Source organism: Mauremys mutica, chromosome 1 (genome assembly GCF_020497125.1).
Source record: "Mauremys mutica isolate MM-2020 ecotype Southern chromosome 1, ASM2049712v1, whole genome shotgun sequence".
NCBI classification, from domain to species: Eukaryota; Metazoa; Chordata; order Testudines; family Geoemydidae; genus Mauremys; species Mauremys mutica.
In genome coordinates, this window is record NC_059072.1 from 316,453,738 (window position 1) to 316,475,353 (window position 21,616).

Here is a 21,616-nt window from a genome sequence, read left to right on the forward strand (position 1 = left end):
AAAAAAAATAAAGAGAAACAATGCATTCACAATATACTTAAAAATATACACGGTCTAAGATATTTTCTTTTAAAGTTAACCACAGTTTAATATAACTAACCAATCTATATGACCAAGCTCCCTTGGCAGAAACTGGAACTTCTATATATTTTTGCAAATATTTATGATATATTTTAAGTATCAAAGGGATGAAGTTAAATAACACAAGCATTCAAACAGATTCAGAAACATAAAATTGATGTGTGCAAAATTCACAGAACTTACTGTGCAGAAAAAACCTTAAATATATTGCTGTACACTTACCTGTATTTTAACTGAAGTAGCACTCTTTCTGGTGTCAAACACCTGTTAGCAAACTCCTGTGGAAAAGAGATTTCCATAGCTGCCAATTTCCATACAATCCATCTATAGTGGTTGTAGACCCAGGCTTCAGTAATTAGCTTTGGATCCACACCAGGTGTATCACAGAGTGCCCTGCGTACAAATTTTATAATATTAAACTAAACTCCATTTTAAGTTGTTCAAATTTGTATTTTCAATAATATTTTAATCTGTTATATTAGTACTTTGGTACCTGATACAGGAATACATCTAAGGGTGCATGTACTGGAAAATTACTGATAAAATACATATTTTAATATATCCTACTTATCGAGGAAATCAGGAATGGGCATTGAATCAGAAAATATGAAAAATGTTGACAAGTAAAGAAAATATTTTAAAAATCTTTCTAAAATAATCAAAACCGAAGGTGCAGTGTTTTGCTTCATATGATGTCTTTTGGGTTGTAACTAATTTGCAAAATGGCCAGTAGCAAGGTAAAATATAATTCATTTATAAAAATGCACAGTAGAGTTACACCGCGTGTGTATATTTTACTTTTGATCTTTAGCAGGGGCCTGCAAATGGGTAGGGATGGGGAGTGTGGAGGAAAGAGTTATGTTTGCCTCCTTTTTGTTTCTTATACCTTCTTAGCCAATATTATGTATATTTACAAAATGTTTTGTATTTAGGCTAAGTTGTATAACTATGAACTGGATTCCCAGAATGCTTTGATTTTTTGTGGAAATTTACTTTCTGTCAGAAGTTGTATGTTCTGTTAAGGAATGTTACATATAAATTGTGTGCTGGGAGTAGAAAACAGTTTATTTCTTTACTGTCTAAACCTACTTTACTGTCTACTGATATCTGGAATGTTATTGTTTATGGTTGGTACAAATATCTTTGTATCCTGAAAATATAGGTATGAAACTAGATAAGAAAAAAGGAGTAAGGTGTATTTAATATTCTACTCGTCATAAACAAGTGGACTATAAATGTAAGTCAAATTAAGCTCACACTTTGGGACAGACTGAACTGTTGCAATACTGTTTCCCTGAAACAGGTAACGTACAAACCCTTCTGTGCTGATCTATCTGATTAATAAATTGATTGAGCCAAGCTATGTGACATTTTGCTAATTGATAATCTAAACCAAACTACTAACAATGTATATAAAAAAAGCCCTAAACAGCTTATTCCCCCCTCAAATAAGAAAAGTTACAATTTTTTCCCGCTAGTTGTTTTCCTTAGTAATTTTAGGAATGTCTTGTCTCCCCCCTGCTTTTTTTTGTTTTTGTTTGGCAGACTCCTTGGACAACTCACAGTTGAGGATCAAGGGCTTTTAGTCCTTTTTCTGAGGGGCAGGGGTGTTAAATCCTTAAGAGAACTTTTCAATCAAGTGTTTTAATAAGATAGGTATTAACAAAAAACTCACTCGTTTTTAATCCGAATAAAAATGAGAAAATGAAACCAAACTAGCTGAGAGGGGTCATCTCCATGTCATAATCTTGCCAATACTGCAGTTATTCAGAGGCTTCCAGAGTGGACAAACCCTGAATTTCTAATGTAGAAAGGAAAAATCCTTCGGGCCTTTCTTATAACTTTAAAAAGGTATGAATGAAAACCGGACCCACTGAAATCAACAGGAGTTTTACCATTGACCTTTGTGGAGTCAGGATCTCACTCTACAAATCCAACTTCCCTTTGCAAGGGAAGAGAGAGTAATAATTGAACTGGAAGATTTGCAAGTTCTCTCACCCATCATGCAAAAACCAAACAACAAAAACCTTCCCTCCTTCCCTCCAACCTGAAAAATATCAAAAGATCTCAATCAAAAGATTCAGCAGGCTTCCAAGTTACATGAATCTTGAAAACCCCTCCAAAATATGCTCCTGATTTTAATATAAGCCAACCTTCTATATTCCTATTTGCATATCACCACAGTGGAGAAAGGACAAATGACTCATTGCACATATTAAGCCTCACATAAATACAAAGGCTTAAAATATTCTTATGTACAATGGCATAAGTAGACTAAAATATGCATTAATGACCTGTAGTAAGAGAGTAGCTACCGTCTTATAAACACTTACTGTGTATACTGGTTTTATCATAGGGCGGGGTTACCAAACTTGGTTCGCAGCTTGTTCAGGGTAAGCCCCTGGTGGGCTGCAAGACGCTTTGTTTACCTGAGCGTCCGTAGGTACGGCCACTCGCAGCTCCCAGTGGCTGCAGTTCGCCGTTCCTGGCCACTGCTTCCCACAGCTCCCTTTGGCTGGGAACGGCCAGTCACGGCCACTGGGAGCTGCGAGCGGCCGTACCTGCGGACGCTCAGGTAAATAAAGTGCCTCGCACCCCGTCAGGGACTTACCCTGAACAAGCTGTGAACCAACTTTGGGAACCCATTTTAGGGTAATATCATGTAGTAATATAGGAATAATTTTTCCCTCAAACTCATAATCAAACCTGTAAAATTCTTCTTTCCCTGCCTTTCCCCCATCAGTAGGTATAAGCCATCCTCCATCAGCAAGCTGTATTCCATGTCCAGCCAGTAAATACTCCTTACTGAAAAAATCCTGGATGAGAAACTGGAAAGATTCTGCATTTATGCTGTTAACTTTTATGCAGTGCTTCGAAACACCATATATATGCAGCTGTAAATGATCAAGTGAGAGACAGCAAAGTAAGAAAAACTATCCGATACAAGCAGCATTTCAGCAACCAGAAAATTTTCTTGTTAAATAGAGTTATTGTAAAACATCTCCTTTAAATGTGTGCAGTTCTCATCTGCCACGGAAAACTAATATGTAATCCAAGCAGAGAGGAGGAACTTCTATCAATATTACACCTCTGCCCAGATATAATGCGACCCGATATAACATGGGTTCGCATACAACGTGGTAAAGCAGCGCTCTGGGGGGCGGGGCTGCACACTCCGTCAGGTCAGCGTGTCTGGCTCCAACACGCTGCTCTGAGCGGCGTGTTCAGGGTGGGAGGTGGGCGGGCAAGCGGGGTGAGGTGAGCAGCTGGCAGGAGGGGGGTGAAGAGGCAGGTGGGCGGGAAGACTGTGAGCAGGAGAACGGCAGTTGGGTGGACACGGGGAGGTGTGCTGGACAGACAGTAAGGAGACTAGTGGGGAGGCGAGTGGCGGGCAGATAGGTGGGGTGAGGAGGCGAGTGGTGGCCTGGCAGGCAGGAGCACTGGGTGGATGGTGAGGAGACTAGCAGGGATGCTGATTTGTCCCGGGCCTCGCACCCCTCTAGGGATGGCTCCAACACGCTGCTCTGAGCAGCGTGTTAAGGGCGCCGGGCCAGGGGTTGATTAAGGAGCAGAGGAACTCGGGAGGTGGTCAGGGGACAAGGAGCAGGGAGGATTGGATGGGTCGGGGGTTCTGAGAGGTCAGACAGAGCCCGGGAAGTAGGTGGGGGTTGGACAGGGGGCGGGGCCAGGCTGTTTGGGGAGGCACAGCCTTCCCTACCCGATATAACGCGGTTTCACCTATAACGCGGTAAGATTTTTTGGCTCCCGAGGACCACGTTATATTGGGGTAGAGGTGTAATTGGAAGTTGAAGCTACATAAATTCAAATTAGAAATAAAATGTAAATTTTTCACAGTGAGGGTAATTAACCATTGAAACAATGTTACCAAAGATTGAGGTGGAATCTCCATCACTGTCAATTTTAAAAGAAAGCTTGGAAGTTTTTCTAAAAAAATATGCTCTGGGTCAAACAGGAATTAATTCAGGGAAGCCTTAGGGCCTATATTACACAAGAAGTCAAACTAGATTTTCACCATGGTTCCTTCTGTCTTTATAATCTATTAATCTAAAATTTTCACTTATCAAACATTTCTAAACAAAATTTGCATAAACAGTATAAGATCCTCAATCAGCAGTAAAAGATTTTACATGGATATTTTTGTATTGTTGAATTGGGCCCTTTTGTCCTAAGGTTACAAAGGAAATGAATATAAACACCAAAGAGTAAAATATTTCAAACAAAATAAATTGCCTAAATAAGAACCTAAAGATCTTTTTTCTCTATTATAATGGCAAGCTTGTCATTTTAGCTAGAAAAAAAAAAAGGTGGAATAAGAAGGTGGAATAAAATCTGAACCCAATTTACTACATTCATGCCTAAGAATCCATACATGTCACCTATTACCAGGCTTTTCAGTTAATCATTTCTAACGCTATCAATTCTCTAGTAAAGCCAAGTATGTTACACACACTGTGGGCTATGAGAAAGTCTAAAGGTTTTATAGGAGTGATGTCACACACATGAATTACAAAAAACAAAACCAAACACCACAGCCAATAAGAACAAGGGGTGACTATGAGATTCTGCTCCTTTGCTCTGCTGGGAAAGAGAGGCTTCTGATACCAACTTGGCTCCAAGGTAGCAGAAAAGAGGAAAAATCACTAGTAGGATCTCAGCAGAAATCAGAACATGTTATATAAAAGGCTGAAATTTCATTTTAGGATTAACTATTGTGGGTTAAGAGCCATCTCACTGGGAGATTTACAGCCCCTCAGTTTACCTTTGTAATTTGCTCTTCTCTTATTTTGTAATATAATTTTTGAAGGGCCATAGAGATACAAAAGTTTCTTAAAACTAAAATGACTGCATGTACTAGTTAATTTTTTTAATTGTGATTACTACCTTAGTGAATGTACTGCTGTAATATTTGGCTATAAAATCCAAGGAGATACGTATTTCACTTAAATTCACATATTCAAAATTAGCTAAACTTTTTGAATAATACAATAAAGATTCACCTGTTCAATGGAATAAGTACTAGGAGACTTTTCTTCTACAGCAGCTTTCAGAGAGATCCTTTTTGCTGCAGATGTTTTCATGAGATAAAGACAGCCTGGCTGTGGGCGAATATTTTGCCTTTGTTTCTTTCTAATTCTCATCTCTTGCAGATTTCTGGCACAGTGAAGGTTTGTAATCATTTCCATCAAATCTGCTAGGAAAAAACCCACCACACATCAAATCTTGTTTCAATTGTGTGTTAATTTAGGATATGAACTCAATTCAGTAAAAGCAAGTGGGTAACAAGCATGATTTTTTTAGCTAGCATAATGATTTTTAGAATTTGCCACAGAGCAAACATACAGAATCAAAACTATTTAAGAAGTATCATTCATTTAAAACATTTTCAAATGTTAAATTCAATGAGTGCATTTCAAAGTTAAACAATCTTTTATTCTAGCATCTACGTTTGTTTTTGTTGAAAACATTAAATAAATAGAAAGTAGTCAATCATTTCTGAATCTATAATCTTGAGATTTTAAAAAGCAACCTTTTCCTTGTAAACAATGGGCCTAACTCTGCAAAAACTTATAGATGTGTATAAATTTATGCACATAATTAGTCCCACTGAAGAAATCTGGACTACTCACATAAGTGAAGTTACACACACTGACTGGGATTTTCAAAAAAGCCTAAAAGAGGTAAGCCCAACTCCCACTGAAAGCTGAGTACCTAATTCCCTTATGCCTCTTGGAAAATGCTGGCCATGAGCATTTGGCAGGATTGGACCTAAATTTTAAAAACATTAGCAAACAAAATAAACGTACGCACGTACATAAATAAAACATACTACAAGTGACCATTCTATACAGCGCCTAGAATGCTGTATGCTAAACAAAAATATATAACCAAATGTTAAATGAAATTCAAATAGCTGTCACACACCTTATTTTCCAAGAACTGCTGTGTCCAAAGGTATAGCAAGTCCTTGACTGACTTTCAAAATGTACATATAAATGAAAATGCAGCATTATGAATATCACAGACCAAATCAATCACATATTGAACAAAGTTTTTTACCTTTAAATTTCTATTTCCTAATACTCCTATGTATAGGTTTAAAAATAAAAGCAATAAACTCTCAATAATATGTAAAAAGCTTAAAGGTTATATTCAAACAATTACTGCTCACAACAGATAAATGGTCAAAAAAGTTTGCCTGAAAATACCTGAATCACCATCTCCTAAAATACATGCCGTAACTTGGTTGGTGCAATCTTTCTCCTCTGACTGATAATCTTCAGTCTCTCCAGTATTTGGTTGAATTGTGACGTCTTTTAGTTCTTTATCTCTATTCATATTCTTGTTAATCAACGAGTGAAGTCTTTTGCTGCCATGCTGCTCATTTGTAGAAACATCTGTCTTAACTTTGAAAGGTGGCACAAAAGTTTTGGTAGTTTTGCTTAATACAGGCAGATTTTTTCTTTTATCACTTTCTTCAGCAGAAATCTTATTAAATGGAGTAAAAATACCTGATGTACCACTTAAAGACTGTCTTAACATATGATGCTGGAAAATGTCAGATTTAGATTTAAATCCTTTAAAAGCCTGGTCTGGTATAGTAAGATTAGGATTCTTGACTTCTTGTCGTTCTTTAGTAGCACTGTATAGAGGAAAATATTGAACAACATATAATTGAGCTTGGCTATCAGTATATTTTCAAACAAAACCTAACAAAGTTTGACATTCTATATAATTTTCTTTCTTTAATCTAGTAGCCTCCCATTTAGTAAACAACTTTCAATTACATTCACATAAAATAATTCTTAGAACTCGCTAATGCTTTATTACTTCAAAGAAATCAGGTTGCCTAATACAACATTTTATATCTAGGAAAAATAAAATCTGAACACAGATGTAGAATTTCCATGGAATAGTGCAGCATTTTTATATTAAGGCAAAAATTTAAATGATGTTTCAGTATAATTTGAATTAAAATTGATTAGCATTTTTTTGAGATTATTGTGTAGCAAATTACTAGTAGTAAGATTAAAATCAGTCCACAAGAACATATTCACCTCATATTCTGTTAAGCAATTCTTTAGAAATAGATCTTAAATTATACTACACGTTTCTTTCTTACCTGAAAGGAACACAAGTTTCAGGTTTTAAAGGAATGTGGTACATAAACTTCCTTCTGTCTTTCATTGTGCCTAAAAAATAATTAAAATATAGTATGTTTCAATGGCACGTGATGTTTCTGGAACATATGAGAGCGAGAGAGCGCGTGTGTGTGTGTATATATATATATATATATATATAAATATATATAAATAAAATACAAGTCTACAGAGTCAATAAACAGTTTTCTTTCCTTTTTTATTTTCTAAGAAAATGAACTGATTTAATATAAAATCCTCTGTTTTTAAAGAGACTAATATTTAGGTATCCTTGGTTACCATTAGTGAGTGAAAAGTAAGTTTTGCTGTACTGACAAGTGAGCTCAGATATGCTTCCCAGATCCAAAACCTGCACAGCTACTATTATTGTGAGAGCAGTTCTTATTATTAGATCTCCCATGCTTGCCTAACAGTGCTCCTAGAAACCAGCAGCAAAGCCTCCTTTGGCACAGATCTGTGGGTAGGTCTACACTACAGCCGGACTGACGCTCTGAGATTGATCCACCGGTGGTCGATTTAGCGGGTCTAGTAAAGACCTGCCAAATTGACTGCAGATCACTCTCCAGTCAACCCCTGTACTCCACCCCAACGAGAAGACTAAGTTAAGTCGACGGGAGATTTTTTTCCCATCGACCCTCTGCGGTGTAGATCCTGCAGTAACTATTTATGCAGCTGGAGTTGCGTAGTGTAGGTCGACTTACCGCGGTAGTGTAGACATAGTGTGTGTCTCTTCACCTGCCTGCTGCTAGAAACCCCCTGGTCCACAGGCATTCTTTCTGACTGGAAATGTTAAGCCCTGCTATATTTCAGATTAGCTCAATAGTAGACAGCTTAGAATTTTCACATCTCAGTATTTTAGACACGTGTGAGTACATCTTACAGTAATTATTTTTTGTCTTTTGGTCAATTTTATAGCTGGTCTAGCTCAAACTAATGGTGCCAAAGAAATCCTAATACATCCTTTTTAACATCTACATGAAGACACTGGGTGAGAAGCAAACTGGGGGAAACCACAATCTCACATCAACATTATGCAGATGATCCCTGGCTTCGCTTCCAGTGCAGAAGGCATAACTAGTATCCTCTCCCAAATATCACAATATGTGGCTGGCTGCAATCAGTACCGGGATTAAAGATAACTGGCAGAAACTTAACCAAGGCAAGATGGAAGGGATGCTAGTAGAATGTGTAAAATGGTTCCAAGAGCTATCTACTGCTATCAAGTCACTCACTATTAAAGGAGTCTGCTTCCAGGTCAGTTGGTCAATACACTATGGGCCTTTTTACACTCCTCACTTATACTAAAGTTTCAAGTAACTGCCACTCTGAAAAATGCCTTCTTCCACCTATTAAATGCTATAAAATTGTCAGATGACAATTTCATCACTGTAATACATGCTTTTGTGACCTCCAGAGTGGATCACTGCAACTTTGCACATCTAGATAGGATGACAGTCCTTAAAAAAAGATCAGTTAATCTAATTAGTTTTCAGCCTCCCGCCTTACCAACACCAGGTGCCAAGAGCACATGAACCCCAGTGGTCTGGTCACTACACTGACTCCCCACAAAATACCAAGTCAAGTTCAAAAGGGAGCTAGGTAGAATCATGAAAGATAGGTCCATCAATGGCTATTAGCCAGGATGGGCAGGAATGGTGTCCCTAGCCTCTGTTTGCCAGAAGCTGGGACTGGGTGACAAGGCATGGATCACTTGATGATAACCTGTTTGTTCATTTCCTTTGGGGCACCTGCCATTGGCCACTATCAGAGGACAGGATACTGGGCTTGATGGACCTTTGGTCTGACCCAGTAGGGCCGTTCTTATGTTCTTGGTCCCAGTCTTCAAGGTCCTCCATAAAAATGTCTCAAGGTATCTAAAAGAGCATCTCTTTGGGCTGTTAAGATCTCTCTGCAGCTATGTTCCTCAAAGAATCTGAGGTGTTAATATGTTTTAACTCAGACCTCCAACTTTTTATGTAGAAATAATATACAATTTTACATTAAAATGCACCTATTGGTCAAGTATCCTCATCTTACTGAGGTTGCAGTTTGAGAGTCTGAGTAAGATTTTGAGGTACTGGATGCATGTACTATGGATGATTGTATGTTGGAAGTGATAGATTTTTTTTTAAATTGAGATAAGCTGTGAATATACTTCAGTATTATATTTGTGTGGTAAGGCATCTGATTTCAGGTTAGCACAGATGTTAATATTGCTTAAATGGTGATTTCCTTGATTTTTCATGTGTGTTGATAGGAAAAGCGCTTATGCAATCTTAATTCATTAACTTTTTTGTGTTGGTTTATTCAAAAGAGAACTATAAATGACACTTGATATGACAATTTACTATATCATATATAAAAAAGAAAAAGAAAATTACCATCTGGAGTGCTTTTTGAAGCTTTCAAAGATTTGTGGGGATTCTCTGTTCTGTCAAATTCAGGTAATAGTTGTCTTTTAATTGGAGGTTCTCCTGAAAAATAAATTCCATACACCAATTTTAAAAAATAATTTTCTCTTCAGTTCAGTATCTCTCCCACTATAACATAGTAGCTGAACTTCTAAATTTATCATTTAAAAAGAGTTGTGTCAAACTGAAATTAGAAACTTTACAGACCACACTCTGACTTAAAATGTCTTTCCATTTAGTACAGATATCTTTTCCCACAATTTGGCTTCTTCTATTTAGTAATCAAAGCAAAGAGAAGGATGTAAAATAGCAGAATGCAGTTTGTTTAGGGTTCTGTTATACACATATATCATGCCTGTTTCAAATAACTTGATTTGAAATACTGTTACACTATGTAAAGTGTTTTAGAAAAAAATCACTGCCAAAACTGAACATGATAAATAATTTTAAGTTTGAATATAAAGAGAGAAATTTTTCAAAAATCTTTAAAGAAGAATATTCCAAATCTGACTGACACTATTATCTTAGGCACTATTATATATCCTTATTACCATAGTATTAGCAATTCACAAGGTGAAGAGAAATGTTTCCTTAAACCCTCCCAACTAAAAACGAAGGTCAATTTTAAAACTGCTGACTATCCAAACACTTAATTAAAAAGACATTTAAACAAAAAGTTTTCATTTACCTTTGCTTTTGCATATCTATAAAGCAGCTTTCCTACAGGGATAGTGATGTCAGTGCAACCTACACATTGTACTAATGTAGGGAAATAGCTTGTGTATGTGGAATGATTAGCAAAGTTTTATCAGATTTGGGGTTTTCTGTTTAGGGGGTTTTTGCCTCTCTCAGAACTACACTAAATACTATCAAAACATTCTTGTCAAATCAGTTTAAATGGTTAAAACCTTTTCCAGAAGTGATGGATCCTGATGATTTAATTTGCAAACTTTTTTCCTGTCTGGCTCTATCATGTAGCATTGTTGGGAGTGCTTCTAAAATGTCATACAATAGATACTTTGTTAGAGACTTATTTGTGGACAATATGCCTGATTCACTCCATGGTAATATCTATGGGGGGGAGCATAAACTACTATAGACCTTGGAGCAAGTCCTTGCTCAGTAGAAGGAGGCGAGGAATTAGTATGCCAGAAAATGGTCTGTATGGCACAAGGTGCCTGCAACCTCCCTTGCACAGCCAGCATAGCAAGTAATTCACAGGAAACCCTAAAAGTAGCTTTGGAAAGGGTGTGACTAACGGCTAGTCTACACTGGCAGCGCTTTAATGTGGCTTGTGTAGTCACAGCAGAGCCGCTGGGAGAGAGCTCTCCCAGTGCTCTTAAAAAAAAAACAACAAAAAAAACCACCTCCACGAGAGGCAAAGCTACCAGCACTGGGAGCACGGCGACCAGCGCTGGTGCACTGTTTACACTGGCGCTTTACAGCACTAAAACTTGCTGCGCTCAGGGGTGTGTTTTTTCACACCCTGAGCGAGAAAGCTGCATCGCCGTAAATTGCCAGTGTAGACAAGCCCTTAGGCAGGTAGAGATGTCCTAATTCAGACATCCATGTAGGGAGCGCTTCCACCAATGGAATTCCTATGAAATCCTGCCACAACTGAAAGCTATTCTCCACTGATGAGACACTAATGAAGGTGGAAACAATACCTGTCCTTTTCTGGGGTTGAATACCCTTTAGACACAGCTAATTAGATTTGCAGAGAGAGATACAATTAGCACTTGCCTGCTCCCAGGAAGAAAGGGCTAGCGTTCTGGTCTCCTATGGTGAAAAGTTAGAGTCTAACATAGCTTTCAGGTAACAGCTGTAGCTTTCATAAATATTAGCAAAAAAAATCTGCAGCTTTTGAATTATACTAATTATTAAAGTATCGTTTGTGCTTCATAACAAGAGTCCTGCTCGTGCTCCATCTGAAATCAATGGATAAGTTATCACCAATGTCAAGGAGAGTTTTGACACTGAAATCAAGCAGAGCAGGCTCAAGCCTTAGATTACTTAAAATCAGCTTAAACACGTTATATTGCAAAGTGCTCTAAATTATTTAGAAATACAAAATTAAATGCACTTACTGGAATTTAAAATAACACCTACCAAGTGAGGTTTTTTCTTCCATGCGTCTTTTCCCAATTCTCATATTTAATGGACAGTTTTTATCAATCTTTCTACAAAAAAAGAGGGATTCTTTTATATTATTTTCTACTCCAAAATCAGTGAGTTTATCATCTTCCATAAAAGCTTTGGCACTTTCTGCTGCTTCGGTTTCCAAGTATTTTTCTGAACTTTGGGAGCATGTAAGATGATAAACATCCAGCTTTGTTTTAGTTAGAGCATTGCATGAAACTGCTTCAGCTTCCATTTCCATCCTACTTAGACCGTGATCGTCTTTTTCAAAAAGCTGAGTCTCCTCTGAAAGTGTAAAACTGTTTAATAAAGTTAGGTGCTTATCCTTCTCACTGTGAGGTGCACACACAGGTATTTTAATATTGTAAATGTTTTGTAAAGGCTTCATTTCAACAGGACAGCTGTTTGTTAAGTCAAGTTCTTCATTATGAATGTCCTGGATTTTGGGTTTTAAAGAGGCTTCATCTACTTTGGTTGCACCAACACAATTAACAGATGATTTTAGGGCTGTAACAGGATCTTGTCTTGAACTAAATTGATCTGCAAAGCAGTATTTGCTGATGGCAGTGTCATCGAACACCTGCTTCACTTTCAGAAAAGCATTTTCAGAAACTAGCACTTGCTTTCCACTTGCTGTATTGAATCCAAAAGTAGCATTTGAAATCAGTTTGGGGTTTGAAAATCTTTTTTCTTGTGATATTGCTACCTCAGATTTCCTAAGTGCTGAAGTACTTCCTGTTCCAACAAACTTTTCTACTTGGTCCCCAACTGAAGATGCATCATAATCACACTTCAGCTCTGATACACATTGTTGATCTGACGAATTATTTTCAATTTCAGAAAAGAGACTTCTAGCTTTCTTTAATGAATCTTCTGATAACTGTACAGGTTTACCACTTGCTGTGCTAAAAAAACCATAATTACCTGTAGAAAAGTCTGACTGATGATTTAGTTTATTAGGAGATTTACATAGGCCAGAAAATGTGTCATTCACCTGAAAGCATGTCGTCTGAGGATTTGACTCAGACCCAGTATCTGCAGATTTATTTCTATTGTGCTGTAGTGCTTGTTCATCTTCATAGTTCTTCTCATTTACATTGGGAAAATGGCATGTAGCTGAATTATAAGTCTCACTCTTGTCTACATTTGAAGAGTTAGCAGAAGTAGGGCACTTAGCACTGTCTAAGGTCTCAGAGCAATTTGCTGCAATTTCATTTTGATTAGTTTCTGATTTAGTCTCAGTGTTCTGTTTCCTAGATTTATCACAGTTTTCTGGAAACATTTGTCGGACTCTCTTTAGTGCATCGTAGGAAACAGTGACTGTTTTACCTCTTGCTGTACTGAATGCAACTAGTCCATCCTTAGAAAACTTTGAATTGGAGCCTGCCACTTCAGAGGCTGAGATTTTCAAAACATTGTTGGCATCCAGAAATTTTAAATCACTGTTTTGATTCATATAACTCTCATTTTGAAAAGTTTCTTCAGAACTAAGTAAGTTGTTTTTGTCTGCAGTGAGACTTACTAGTGGCTGATCCTGAGAAACACTATCCATATTTTCTGGGAAGCAGTTCACATCATGGCTTGAATCATTGGAATGTTGAAAGTCAGACCCTTTACTATCGTCTTTTAAATGAAAAGAGCAACGTTCGTCCCTGTGAGTTAAGTAAAGAGAATCATTTTTTATTTTGTTACCCTTCACAGTTAAAATATTTTTCATATTTATATAGATGGGATGTTCTGCAAGAATATCTGGTACTTCTTTTAAACGCAAATCTGTAGCAATCTGGTCATTAGCAGAAACAATTAATGTACTTTTTGAGCCATCATTTTTTCTTGGTGAATTTTCCAGATTTCCCTCTGCAAACAGCTTTCTTGCCTCAAATAAAGATGCCTCACTTGGAGAATTTGTTTTGCTATTTCCAGTATAAAATCCCAAACCTGACTTTCCAATGGCCACACAAACAGGCTTTTTTGAAAATGAAGTTTCTGAATGTTCTTCAGGTTCTTTGTCCAAATTAGCAGATAAATGTACCTCTACTGAAAGTTTTTTCACCGTTTCAACATCCACAGGTTGTTTAATTAGACTATCATATAATATCTTTTTAGGTGGATTATCAAGTTCTTTAGAAACAAGGTTACCTGTAAAGTTAAGTATTTCTTGATAATATTTGGGAGTGATTTCTGCAAATAACTCACAATCTTTGATAAAGTCTTTGTTATATTTCTTTTTTTTTAAAGCCTGAATCTCGGAGTCCTCAAAATTACCACTATTATGCTTATTTTCTAGGAAAACATTTTCTTCTGCAAAAATTTGTTTTGCTTTGGTCAAAGATTCGTCAGTAATTATAACTCTCTTGCCACTAGCAGTATGGAAACTTGTCATATTGTTCCGTTTTATATTCTTGATTTCAAAATCTGTGTCTTGTTGGATGGAGACTTGTTGATGGTCAGAGCCTATTTTGGATTTGTTCTGGTTTACATTAATGTTTTTTTTTACAGAAGTAGCATCTATTCCTTTCATGTTTACACAATTTCTCACTTCCCTATTGAAATCTGATGAAATATTATCCAGCTCTTTTTCTGTGCATGTTTCAAACAAATGGAGTTTATCCAATGGTGCTTGGGATACGGATATATTACTGCGAGATGCAGTTTGAAAATCATCTAGATTTTTTATCTTTTCTTCATTTTTATTAGGATCCAGTTCTGTTTCATCTGAAATATTTAAAGTTAATATTTCTTCAGTTTTAGACACTTCGCTCAAACATGTTAGGTCTGACAAACCTTCTTGTAAACTATACTGAGACTGAGTGTCACTCTTAATTTTTGTTTTTGAGATGTTCAGAGTCTGATTCTGGTTTTCACTAGATGACAGATCATTTTCCATCTTATGTCTAGAATATTTAATAACTTTTAAATTATTAATTTTGGTACTACTAGAAATACAATCATTTTCAACAATATTTTTTGTACTTTCGCCCTGATTTTCTTTATATATTTGCATAAATGTATTAATATTTTCTTCATTATTTTTCAGTGTATTTTGGCATTCAACATTTGCATCCTTTAAACTTTCTCCACAATAGTTGTCTTTTTCTGTCAAACACCTGGAAACATTCCATCTAGAAGTCATGTGTCTATTAGAATAACCACTTCTGGGATTCATCTCAGTGGATTTAAACATCTCACCATCATCATCCAGGTTACTGAACAATTTTGCAGCTCTCATCAAAACCTCATTAGAAATATTTATTTTTTTGCCTCCAGCTGAACTAAACCCTCCAAAGTTAGAAAAACTGTCCTGTGTAGGTACTGAAAAACTTGGGACAAGAGGTGTCTTATTTGCATTTCTGCGTAAGTTAGTAGACGTAACTTCACAGTTATTTTTCTGGAAAATCTCTCTCTCTTCTTTTACATTAGCCATCATCGTAGACTCTTCATTTGTGTTGGTATGCTTACTGGATTTATCATTTACTCTTTGGGCTTCAGTTTCAAAAGAGTCATCAAAATCAGTATCTTGCCACATATCAGAAATATTCTTCAAGTTAGTTGTTTCATTTGTATCTACACATCCAGACAGTTCAGAACTATTATTTTGCACCATATTACTTTGCTTTCTAAATTGTGTAAATTCAAACTGACTATTTGTTTCTTCCAGTATGTTAGAAAGTTCAGTAATTTCAGCTTCTTGGCTTGCTGTCAAGGTTCGGTTTAGTTGAGGTGGTTGATTTCTAGGCAAGTTTTGAAGAGATGAATCTGTGCTTTCAGGCAGGATACCTTGTGCATTCTTAGGTTCAACAAAACTTGCCTGTGAATCAAAACCATGGGAATAGTTAGTTTCCAATTTATTATCCACAACTGGAGAAATCTTAACATTTTCCTTTGTAATCTGATTTGAAATGTTTTTGATCCCGTCTCTGGAAAAGTCTTCAAGACACTCCCCTTCCATATCTTTGAACAACATTTTGCCTTTTGTAACGCTGTTTTCAGAGAGTTTTATCTGCTTATTAGAAGCAGTTTGGAAGCCACCAAAGCTTTCATTTAAGCTATGGCCATTAAATCTTGCGTGTCCTGACCATTTCTCTTTGTCTTCTTGATTTTCTTTTGACTTGATGTCTAAACATAAAGGATTTATTGAATATAAATCTTTATCTGATGCAACATGTTTAGAAGGAAGTTTGATCACCTTCTTTATGCAATACTTATCTTCTACATTAGGCTCTGGTTCTTGTGTAACAAAGCCTGAAACTATTTGTTCAGGTCTCATTTTTAATGCAAGCTCTGGCAAGGTAGATTTCTCAGAAATTACTACCTGTAATGAACCACAGTCTTTGTGATCAAACAGGTTTTTGCCACTTTCTATAGTTACAGTGTTTTTGTTAGCAGCTGTTTGAAGCTTATTTTCATCCTTTTCAATTGACTCGGTTTCTTGATCAGCCGCTATAACTTTTGAAAATGGAACTGTATCTGTTTTTCTCTCTCTGTTTAACATAGCGCTAGAATTTTTATACGGCTGAATTACCAAAGGTGGCAGACTTACAGCTTTGCATTCATTTATTGGCAAATGGCCTGTAACATCATTTTCATCTCCTGATCTGTTTTTATTGCAACAAACACTATTATTCTTACTTATTTCAAGGTTAATTTCACTCAAAGTATCATTGAAGTGACAATTTTTCATAGATACTGGCTCTTGTTCCATTTCAACCAATTGTTCATTATCACTAGACGGCTCTCCAGGTTGATCTTTAACAGTGTCATTATTTGGATTAACATTCGTATGCATATCCATCTCATCTTTCTTTGGGCATTGAACCACATGTTTAATCCTACCAAAGTCCATTTTGGAATGCTTTGTTGCTAGGAGGCAAGCTGTAGCTATAACTTTATGCTTTACACTCAAAACATGTCTACTCTTTGAAGAAACCACTAAATATTCTTTCGGAGTATTAGACGTTTCTGAGCAATCTAATGATGAAGCAGGCTGATGTTCCCTGCTATTATTTTTTAATATATCTTTCAAGTCTTGATGTATCATTCTGTTATTGAAAGAACTATTAGGTGAGTTATCTAGTCTATCTGCTTTTGTGGCATATTTGCTCAATAGCATGGAATTTTCCTCAGTATCTGACCGCAAATACTTTCTCTCAGCAGAAGAAACCAAAAGATCTACAAGGAAATGAAAAACATTGCAAAATAGTTAGACATGTCAATAAATAGAAGACACAAAGCAGTTCTCACTTATTCAAATAAACTGAAGTTAATTAACTTAGCCCTTAAATACAACTTTGGCCCCAATTCTGTAAACATTTGTGCACGTTTAATTGTATTACCATGGGTAGTCCCATTGATTTCAAGTGTGTGTTTGCAGGATCGGGGCCTTGTATGCTTTAATCATGGTCTGACAATTGACTTTACCATGAACAGAAATCAGTAGCCTTCAGTTAAAATACCATGAGTTGTAATCACAAATCAAGTACTGCTTTTGTTAAAATAGAAGAATAGGTGTCCCTCTTGTGAAGTCACAGCACATGGATTCTGTGGTAAGAGCATCACATGAGGCGGGATCCTTAACTCCCCAGTCTGAACTAATTATTTTGGAAAAATTCACAGCTTTTGAAAAGACATTATGTACATCACAACAGGTGTATAACTTACATTAACCCTGGCAAAAAAAATTTAAAGTGTTTTAGTGCTCCTGAAAGGTACCAGATGGAAAGTCTGGAGATCCAAACCTTCTAGCTATATATAAGGGATGCAACGGTAGTACAATGTTCCCCATATTGTTCCACTAATGTTCATCAACCCTGACCTAGAGACCCTATCTCTAGAATACTCCATGCCCATTCAGTCACCTCTGGCAACACTGAAAAAAAAGTTGTCAGCTCTGACAATTTATTTGAGGTGGAAATTTTCTTCTAGAAACAAGACTGAGACCAATACATTTCACATAAGCTAACCAGACTGTTTTCAAATGGTAATATCTTTCTGTCACTATTTATTATCATCAGATCCCATTACTAATCTTATGAATTACAGTTTCCTTCAGAATGATACTTCTTCATCTGAATTGTGAAGGGGAAGCAAGAAGTAAGTTGAATTAAAAAAAACCTTCAACTAGTGAAAATAATTAGAAGACATACCTTGATCATCATTATTGGCTATATCAGGACCTTTAAAGGTGCATGATTCAAATTCTGAATGAGATGATGCAGAATGACTAGAGGAACCTCTTTTTATTTCTTTCTGGACTTTTCCCTCTTGATCCGGGGAGGGATTGTTTATTGTATAAATAAATCTTTTTGGTCTCTTTTTCAAGCTGGATAGCACACTCATGCTTTTCAAGCCAGATCTCCTGGGGGTGTTTTCATTGTTTGTTGACCATTTTGTGCCATCAGGATTATTTGGAGTTGAAGCATTACATATAACAGGGGGAGTGGTAACATCAGTTATGGAAGATTTACAATGTTCCTTTAAATGTTTATGAAAGCAGTTATGGACTTCTGGGTATTCTGTAAAGTTTGTATTTTCCATTAAGGAATTACAGTCTAAAAAGTTCACTTCAGAAACCTTTTCAGCTGCACATCCTTTCACTAACTGTGGATCCTGACAGGAGACAGAATGCATTAGAGAGGTTTCAGAGGTTGAGTACTTTTCATAAGTTTTTGTTTCATTCTCTGTGTGTTCTAACCAATTGATATTCAACAGCTTTTCTGCTTTTATTAGACTTGAAGTGTACAGTAAAGATGTTTCAAAAGTACTGAAGTTAGCATGTTCCTTGGTCACAAGTGCTAATTTGCCTTCAGATCTTTTCTTGCTACAGACACTGGATGGTGAACAAGTATCACGGGCGGATATTTTTTCCAGCTGTGTTACATCTAGACCAGATAAGTTCAGCTGAGACCATTCAGAGGTTAAAGAAGATGGCATATCCTCCCTTGTAAATTTTCTATTCTTGGAGGGCTTCTGTATTCTATTATTTGGTATGTTAGTTGTAAATAGTTCACCCCTAGGAGAATCCAATTCTCTTTCACACCTTAAGCAAGCATCTTTAAAATTCTCCACCACTTCATTAGTCTGTTGAAGTAAAACAGATGTCATTTTATCAAAGTGTGTTTTTGTAGTCGAGTTGGTTGTTTTCACTTCTAGTAGATGTTTGCCACTAGTATGACATACAGAAAGAACATGTTCCCCTGCATCTGGCAGATCTATGGTCATTTCATGCATCTTTCCATCTTTCAGGGCATTTTGTGCCATTTTGTTCCCATCTGACTTAATGGAAATGTGAAATCTATCCTCCAAGCTATTCATCTCACCAAATGAGCCATCCAACATCTTCTCAGGCTCTGTAAATAGTTAAAAAACAGGATTATTGAAAATATTATCTTAGAAACACTACTCTATTTCTATCATACAGTCTGCAGACTGAATTTACTCCTGCTGTTTCCCTCTCAGTACGTGGGTGTCCACAGCAGGAGTGTTCTCCAGTGGCCAGCATTTGCTGCTATGAATAGGAGAGAGGAGACAAGGGGCATCAATGCAGATATCTCATGCCTCCTATGGATTGCAGTGGACCAACAAGTTTTGAGGCTGGAACTCCTGGCTTCTTCTACTAGGGGAAGGGAAAGTGTGAATGTCCCATAGACAGAAAAATTAGTAGAAAACCCCACAACTTAAATTTCTGTATTTGTCTCCTATGCAAGTTATACCATGCAGGGGACAATGAAGGACCTACAATTAAATTCAACGTTTTACATTTTCCCCTTCCTTTGGGTCTACTGTTTGCAGTTAATGGAACAATAATTTAACAGGAAAAATGTGGTCTATCATGACCATTCTCAATGCACAATATTATAACATAAAAAAAGATTAGGAAGAGAACCACAGGTTCTTCTTTTTATAACTATTTAGGAAGTTTTAAAAAGGTTACAAATCACTGCCCTATAAATATCAGAAAAACAATCTTTACAACAATGCACTCATCTTTTTGTTTAGAGAAACATTACAGAATAATATAGTCAACTGTCTCTATTGGCAGGGATATTACCATTACCATATTAAAGAGCGAGCTTCTTTACACCACCCACCGGGGGATTTTATTAAATAAAGTGAAAATACTGATTCTACTCATACTTATCAAACTAGGTGTGTCTATCAAACATTAATACTAAAAAAAATTGGATGTTGGTTTTTGCAGGTGAACATACAAATACATGTTAACCAGATATCTATGTATATATTTGTCCTTTATTTTGCTTGGTAACTGATGCATTTTTCCATAACAACCTCCTATATATTTTAACCATTCCACTTTCAGAGTTATTAGTAATCTAGCAGCTACTCGCAGATGAGATTAATTTTTCATTTCTTTGAGCGTCGTTTCCATTAGGAGGTCCCAAGAGAATTAACAAGGGATCATTTTACAATAAATATCCCACAATTTGTAATATTTGATTACGACTCACATCCCAGTACTTTCTGATGACTAGACATGTCCATACAAAGAATGCATAAAATTACCTCTTTGACCACAATTTCTCCAACATGTATCTCCATTCAGTTTACACTTATTTATTTTAACCTAACACTGAAAGTGTCTTAAAGTCTTTTTTTTATTACTCCAGAGTGAGGTTCCATGTCCTCTTTTCCATACCAAAGCCCATTCCCCTGGGGTAACTGCCTATCCAAATCCTGTTTCCATGGTGTCATCTATGGATATTAGGAAAGTTGTCTAGAAAGACTGATCTCAATTAGGAAACAAAAAATATAACTAATCAGCCAGAAGCTATCACTTCTATTACACTTAAATTTCTCCATAAAACAGTTTTACTAGAAAGCTGAGAAACAGGATGCCTAATCTGAAGATACTGATACCATGGGAGAGTGAGGAAATTAAAATTGGTTTTGAGTTCTAAAAAAATTCTTAAAGAAGTTCCTTTGATGAACAGCTGGCCAACTGTATGTACTCCATAGCTCTCTCAACCATTGAAAACTCTGATTTGTAATTTGGGTTAAAATATGAATTATTACAATGGATGTCATGGGTGAAGGAAAAGATCTTATCTCTGATTCTATCCCAAACCCAGAGAGTAGCATTTGCTAAAGAATATGGATAAATTTCTAGAGGGCATCATTCTTTAAAAATTAATCTATGGTAGCCTAGTAATATTTACATGGTCACAATTTTTTTGTTCAGTTACAACCTAGTGCTTCGCTGGATTAGATTACTCCCAATCCATTATTTCTTTGAGCTGGCTGGCTTCTCTCTTCTCCACTTCAGACAAAGGAGGGAATTGAATACAGGTCTCCCACATACTGACTGAGTGACCGAACCACTGGGCTAAAAGTTAGACAGAAGACAGCATCACCACTACATCCTCCTCTTCCCTTCCCCAAGTTTGTGAATGGCATCTAAGTGGGGTGCCATTGCCAGAACATTCTCTAGAGTCTTCTGTCTTTATTTTTCCTACCCTCCTTTTCTTGGGTTTCATCATCTCTGATGATTTTTTCAGCAGCTTACGATTAGTTTTTACCTCTGGAGTATGTTCTTGGGTGTCTGAGATTTGGATTTCTATCCCAAGCGACTAGAGTGTACTTTTTCCTTGGTTAGAGTCCCTCACTGTATACTACTGATTTTGGAAACTGAATGAAAATTAAAATGGGAACCCTCATCTGTAGTGGATATCTGACCTCCTGAGTGCTACTGTAATTTTCCCCAGCTCTCTCCTTTTTTAAGAAAAGGTGCAGAGGTCTTGGAAAAATGGCATCTTGTGATAATCATCTTTTCATAATTACATCTATTGATAA

At 36.5% G+C, this 21,616-nt stretch overlaps 1 protein-coding gene across 1 annotated transcript in view; it reads right to left on the reverse strand.

Moving 5' to 3' along the window:
• The window catches only part of BRCA2 (BRCA2 DNA repair associated), an 83,098-nt gene that overhangs the window by 40,861 nt on the left and 20,621 nt on the right, over positions 1–21,616 (reverse strand). Inside the window, exons 10-17 of the mRNA XM_045016348.1 lie at positions 17,953–19,155; positions 11,780–16,978; positions 9,641–9,733; positions 7,223–7,292; positions 6,309–6,742; positions 5,100–5,293; positions 2,788–2,975; positions 304–474 (exon numbers count right to left, since the gene is read on the reverse strand). Of these exons, the coding sequence (XP_044872283.1) occupies positions 304–474; positions 2,788–2,975; positions 5,100–5,293; positions 6,309–6,742; positions 7,223–7,292; positions 9,641–9,733; positions 11,780–16,978; positions 17,953–19,155 (7,552 nt within the window). The remainder of the gene's footprint in view (positions 1–303; positions 475–2,787; positions 2,976–5,099; positions 5,294–6,308; positions 6,743–7,222; positions 7,293–9,640; positions 9,734–11,779; positions 16,979–17,952; positions 19,156–21,616) is intronic.